The following is a 6,000-nucleotide window of genomic DNA, read 5'->3' as shown; positions in this document are numbered from 1 at the left end:
TGTTTTATAATTTTAATTTAAATATGTTTAAATTAAAAATTAAATTTAAGTCATTTTAAATTATAGTTCGATTCTCCAAATCAAAATTTTAACCAATTCAAATTGAACTTAAATTTAAATTTTATTTCAAATTGAACTTGAACTATAATTATTTATATTTTTAAATTTTTAATTGAATCTGAATATCATATAATTTTTAAACTTGAATTCAAACATCAATATTTTTATAATTTTCAATTGGATTCTATCTCAAATCTCAAAATATTCTTATTATATATTGTTAAAGCAATTTCAATCAAAACTACTGAATATATTTAAAATTACTAAATAATTATAGTTAAAAATTATTTTAGTATAGGTCAAAATTATTCTAATTTATCAAAATTAATTTAACTTAATAAAATTCTATCAAATACTATTGATTTTTTAAATTAAAATTAGTAATATAATTGAAATAAGAATGTGGAATATCTATTTTTTATTTTTTATAATCTGAGTATTTAGTTTTAGAAGTGACTAATTCGAGTGAACAATTCAATTTCATATTTCATCTATCAAATAAATAGAGAAGTGTTCGTGATTGTCTGTCATTAATAATCAATATTTTAAATTTATCATCCCACTAGATGAAAATATCTTTAGTGGATCGTAATTAGAAATCAAATTTTAACTGTCTCATTAAAAACTAGAGTATCATATTTCATAAGAAAATAGGGTACTATTTTCGACATTTAATAAAATAAAGGGGGTATTTTAAATTTATTTTCACCAAATGGGTCTATAAAAAAGATATTTTTGTCGTATTTTATATATAATAATAATATTTTTGAAAATTATGAAAGTAGTGGAGGCATGAGCACACTACTACACACACGATAAAAAGAGTTTTGGGAAAATAAGCAAAGCAGAAAAAGACGCGCATTACGAATAATCAAATGGACGGACGGCGATGTGAAGGAAGAAGAAGAAGATGAAGAAGAAGAAGAAGAAGAAAAGTCGGAGTTCCTTGCCATCGACGCATCTTAAAACCTCTTCTGCTCTGGAATTTTTGAGCGGATAAGAACAAGCGCAACCTTCTTTCTCCTCTTCGTCTCCTCCCCTTCTTCCTCCTCTCTTCTCCTGCTTCGCATCGACTCGTCAACCCCGCAGTTGACTCCGATCAAAGATGCGATTTTTATAGCAGTCGGAGAGATTTCAGGATCGGGGCAGTCATGGTGAGTTTTTTTTGGCTTGATTTTGCGCGTCAAGGTTGGATTTTTTTTTTTTTTGCTTCTTGGTGATACGGAATGCAGCAGGACGGCGGCGGCGGCAGAGGACTGGAGGGAGAGGAGGGACGGTGGCCGGCGTGGCTGCGGCCGCTTCTGGCGACGAGCTTCTTCGTTCAATGCAAGCTCCACGCCGACTCCCACAAGAGCGAGTGCAACATGTACTGCCTCGATTGCATGAATGGCGCTTTCTGCTCCGTTTGCCTCGCGCAGCACCGCGAGCATCGGGCTATCCAGGTGCGTCTCTTCCCCTAAACCTCCTCCTCCTCCTCCTCCTCCTCCTCCTCCTTTTTGATTCGCGATCCCGTCGGGTTGCTTCCCTCCGCGAGACCAAAGCCCTAATTTTTCCGCCGCTGAATCGTCGTTCTGGTTTCGGCGGCAGATAAGGAGGTCTTCGTACCACGACGTGATTAGGGTTTCCGAGATCCAAAAGGTGCTGGACATCGCCGGCGTGCAGACCTACATCATCAACAGCGCCCGCGTCGTCTTCCTCAACGAGCGCCCGCAGCCGCGGCCCGGCAAGGGCGTCACAAACACCTGCGAGGTCTGCGACCGGAGCCTGCTCGACTCCTTCCGCTTCTGCTCCCTCGGCTGCAAGGTAGTACTACTTTTACTTCCCTCTATCAAAAATCCAACCTTTTGCTCACAGACGCAAACGCCCAATTCCAGATCGCCGGCACCGCCTCGGACTACTCCCGCAACAGGAGGACGAAGAAGAATAAGAAGAAGAAGAAGATGCTGAAGTTGAAGAAGAAGCCATCGGCGGAAGGCGACTCCGATTCGGAGGAGGAGGAGGAGTCTGACACGAGCAGCAGTCGCGGCAGCGACAAGAGCAATGTGACGCAGAGCTTCTCGCCGTCGACTCCGCCGCCCACCGCCGCCAGCTTCCGCAGCGCCAAGAGGAGAAAAGGCATTCCCCGCCGAGCTCCATTTGGAAGCTTAATAGTTGAATACTTCTAGGCCGCCATCACTGTACCATACAGAAGCAGTTAAAACAACACCACCACACTCTCTCAATAAAAGCAGATCACCGGAGAAGAAGAAGAAGAAGAAGCAATCTGGTGAGTAAAATTAGCAGATAAATGTAGCTGTAAATGTAAATCTATCAGTATCATAAAGGTTTGAGATTGAGATTATCTAGAACAAAAAGCTGGGAGTTTTGGGATATTGGATAGGTCGTAGAAAGCGATAACTGCACTGTAAATATCCGTGTAATCTCTAGTTTCAGCCATGGAAGAAGTTGCTGCTGCTTTTTATTTGCCTCCTCACTGGAAATGTGGAGTAGGATTCTGGTTTTTCCATTTTTGGTAAGTTGTGTGTGAAAATTTTAGTGCATAATTTAAAAGAGCTTTTTTTCTTAAATACCACTTCTCTGTCATTTATTTTTATAAAAAAGTTATAAAATAACAAAGTTGTACTAAGTAAATTGTTCAATATTATTATTTCACATATTTTAAATCTTAAATCAATCTATCAAATTATATGAATAAAATAAATGTGGTAACAATTATGAAATTATAACTGCTACAATAATAATAATATTAGATGAGTTTATATTATAATATTTATGATTTTATAACAATTTAGTACATTAAAAAAAATCTTTACGTCACATACTACTTGGAATAAGTCATATTTTTCTCAATTTAAAAAATAAATAATTAATGCTAAGTCATGATTTCATCTCATGTTTCATGCATTGCTTCACCACTTAAACTAATGGATTGATGATGAAACACACTTTATTAGTGTTAATTAATCCGTGATTTAGACTTGGGTTAATTTATTCGCAATTGCTAGAGAAGAATAAATTAAAAAGAAAAAGGTAATTAATTTAGTTCAAGTAACATTTAATTGCGTCAACATCTTATATATTATCAATATTTAAATGGGCTCTCCATTGTGTTTACTAAATTGCAGCCCATTTAGTTACCTTCAACCCAATTTCTCGGCCCAATATGATCAAATTTTAACATGTCCAACATTTGTGGGACACACCGAGCAATTTCTTCACATGGGAGAGATTTTTTTCCCTTAAAGGATTATTTTTTCGAGATTCCATCTTTATTTTCATGTGATAATCTACCGTCTTAGTACCAACTTGACTATATCCGTAGAAGTATTTCTTAGACAAAAGATATACGATAACTTTTACATAATAAAGAGAAAGATTATTTATTATTTGTTAGTATTTATTTATTATATATATATATAATTAGTATTTTTATATATTTTTAGTATTATATTATTTTTTCTAAATTTGGAAGTATTTTTCTTTTCTTAAGATGGAATGAAGGGGCCAAATTGAAAAATTCATAAAATAAAGACCCCAAAACGCCGCCCCATTATTTCCGCCGTCTATTTCAGAAATAATTTAAAGCAAAGACTTTTATTTATTTATTTATTATTATTATTTTTTTTTAACCAGCGACCGCCTCCGCTTACCCAACTCCAACTCCGAGCTGAGCGATCCATGGAGAAGGAGGGCGGCGAAGGAGCACCATTGCGATCCCCGGCGACGGAGGCTCCACCGGCGGAGGAAGAGATCCCGGCGGGCCTCACGCCTGAGGAGTACTCCGATCTGCGTCCCCGAGTGGAATCCCACCACCGGTACCATGTCGACGCGGCACAGTGCTCCTCCCTCCTCGCCCAGCGGATCCGCGCTCCCGCTGACATCGTGTGGTCTGTGGTCCGCCGCTTCGACCGGCCCCAGGCCTACAAGCACTTCATCCGCAGCTGCGCCATCAAGGGCGGCGGGGAGATCCGCCCGGGCTGCCTCCGCGAGGTCAACGTCATCTCCGGCCTGCCGGCCAGCACCAGCACCGAGCGACTGGACGTCCTCGACGAGGCCGCGCGGGTCACCGGCTTCACCATCGTCGGCGGCGAGCACCGCCTCCGCAACTACCGATCCGTCACCACCGTCGACGAGGTGCGCCCCAAGGGCGAGGGGGAGGGCGTGCCCTGGGCGGTGGTCCTGGAATCGTATGTGGTGGACGTGCCGGAGGGGAACACGGAGGAAGACACTCGTCTCTTCGCCGACACCGTCGTCCGCCTCAACCTCCAGAAGCTCGCGTCCCTGGCGGAGGCGATGGCCGCGGCGGAGTCCGAGGAGGCCAAAGCCGCCGCGCCGCCGCCGCCCTCGGCGAGGTGAGTCGCCTTCCCTTTTCTGCAAGTCTGTTGCTTTGGGGTTTCTGATGTGATGTTGGTAAAATTACCAAAACCACCTCCTCATTTTGTTAATTGCAAAGCATGAACCCTTATCCCCTCCTCCCCTGTTCTCTAAACTTTACTTCATTGTCCAACCAATGTCATTGTTGTTCACTAATCCTTCTTCTTCTTGTTTGTATTGTTCAAAATTGTATCTTGTAAAAGTGGTCAGAGCTGGTGCTTATGCTTATGGAGAATGAAAGGTACAATATTTATCCCCATCTCCTCTCATTTTGCTCTCTAATTGTTGTTGTGACTATTAAATTTCAATTCCTGTCATGCCACTTCATAATTGTATATTTTCTCCAGTTCCATCCTGTGTATGTTTTGATCTGGGTGCATGTTTATTAGACAAGTTGTTAAACTAGGAATGGAAGGCCACTTCATCTACTCATAATTAGCATATATACTCACTTTGATTGGAATTCAAACTGGTTCAGTAGTGACACCAGCCTAATCTACTGCTTGATTAGTTAAAAAAATTATCTTTCTCAAATTGTTAACCTATCTATCCTCTTCCTTTTGGGAGATAGGGGCTACCTTTGATATTCTTGTGGATTGGTCATCTTTCTTTCCCTGGTTTAAGCTTTATCTAAGCCCTTCTTTCATCTTAACCAACTGGTGGTTGGTTGATTGTTAGTAGATGAAATGGGATGAAGAGCTGGCGCCTTACCGCAATTGTCACATGAACAAAGTAAGGAAAGGGATCAGCCCACAAAAGAATCTAACTTATGATTGTACCAAATTTCTCACTGAATCCAAGTTCTCTCTCACTTGTTATGCCAAACTACTTTCCCTTATCTAGCAAGTTGTTTCACCAAACAACTCAATAAACAATATGTTGCACCAAAATTTCACCATAAATTGACTTAGATAATGCCAATGCACTTAAACATGAGGACTACATGTCGAGATTGTGAAATCGGTAAATTTTCAGTATATCCAACAATTTGATAAACAATGCACATTATTCCCACATTGTCCCCTTCAAATCTCCACCTCAGTTTATCGTGGCATGAGTTGTAAAATCTAGCCTATATACCAATACTCTCAAACATTTTAAATTATGATTTCATAACTAAAGGAGAGATTGACAAAAGTGGGAAATTGATCAAACCACTTCTTGAAATAGTTTGGTTGACAGTTTTTTAGGGGATTTCTATACGGGTGGCGGAGAGCCTTAGATGAATGGTTTTGTTAAAGCCCTAGAGAAGAATGGAGATTTCTTTAGGGATACTACTATGTTAAAGCCGAGTAGAGAGCTCAATCCAACTTAAAGTGTCAAGGAGTATTTCTTAGTAGCTAAATACATTAAAAGAATTGAAAGGCTAGTTTCTCCTCTAACATCCTAATACTCATCTAGATCACCAACTGCCCAATCAAATTTGCCCTATCTAAGTGAAGGGGTGTAAAAGCAATGCAGATGGAGTGTCAACATTAAGGGATCTGCGTCTGCACCTGCATCTTTAAAAACAAAAAGCAGCTCAGGGATGGTGACAACCTGACTGGAGATAAGGGGGGAAAAAGA

The 6,000-nt window shown here is 40.1% G+C and overlaps 2 protein-coding genes across 4 annotated transcripts; both read left to right on the top strand.

Moving 5' to 3' along the window:
- Positions 1-930: 930 nt before the first annotated feature.
- On the top strand, positions 931-2,527 carry LOC141832043 (protein RGF1 INDUCIBLE TRANSCRIPTION FACTOR 1-like). Of its 3 annotated transcripts, none has more exons than XM_074719510.1 (4): positions 931-1,214; positions 1,296-1,502; positions 1,648-1,863; positions 1,935-2,527. In XM_074719510.1, the coding sequence occupies exons 1-4, from the start codon at positions 1,212-1,214 to the stop codon at positions 2,223-2,225; spliced, it is 717 nt and encodes a 238-aa protein (XP_074575611.1). In that variant the 5' UTR covers positions 931-1,211; the 3' UTR covers positions 2,226-2,527. The 3 variants fall into 3 exon arrangements, with proteins under 3 accessions (XP_074575611.1, XP_074575610.1, XP_074575609.1); XM_074719509.1 differs by having other exon boundaries at positions 1,293-1,502; XM_074719508.1 differs by lacking the exon at positions 931-1,214 and having other exon boundaries at positions 1,287-1,502.
- A 1,168-nt stretch (positions 2,528-3,695) lies between these two features.
- LOC141832041 (abscisic acid receptor PYR1-like) lies at positions 3,696-4,691 on the top strand. The gene has a single exon (XM_074719506.1). The coding sequence runs from the start codon at positions 3,739-3,741 to the stop codon at positions 4,414-4,416; it is 678 nt and encodes a 225-aa protein (XP_074575607.1). The 5' UTR covers positions 3,696-3,738; the 3' UTR covers positions 4,417-4,691.
- Positions 4,692-6,000: the final 1,309 nt, after the last annotated feature.

Source organism: Curcuma longa, chromosome 7 (genome assembly GCF_044706935.1).
Source record: "Curcuma longa cultivar G26 ecotype Majalengka, Jawa Barat chromosome 7, ITB_CL_G26_1.1, whole genome shotgun sequence".
In the NCBI taxonomy this organism is placed as follows: Eukaryota; Viridiplantae; Streptophyta; class Magnoliopsida; order Zingiberales; family Zingiberaceae; genus Curcuma; species Curcuma longa.
Note: the sequence above shows the minus strand (reverse complement) of the source record. Positions and strands in the feature narration are given on the sequence as shown.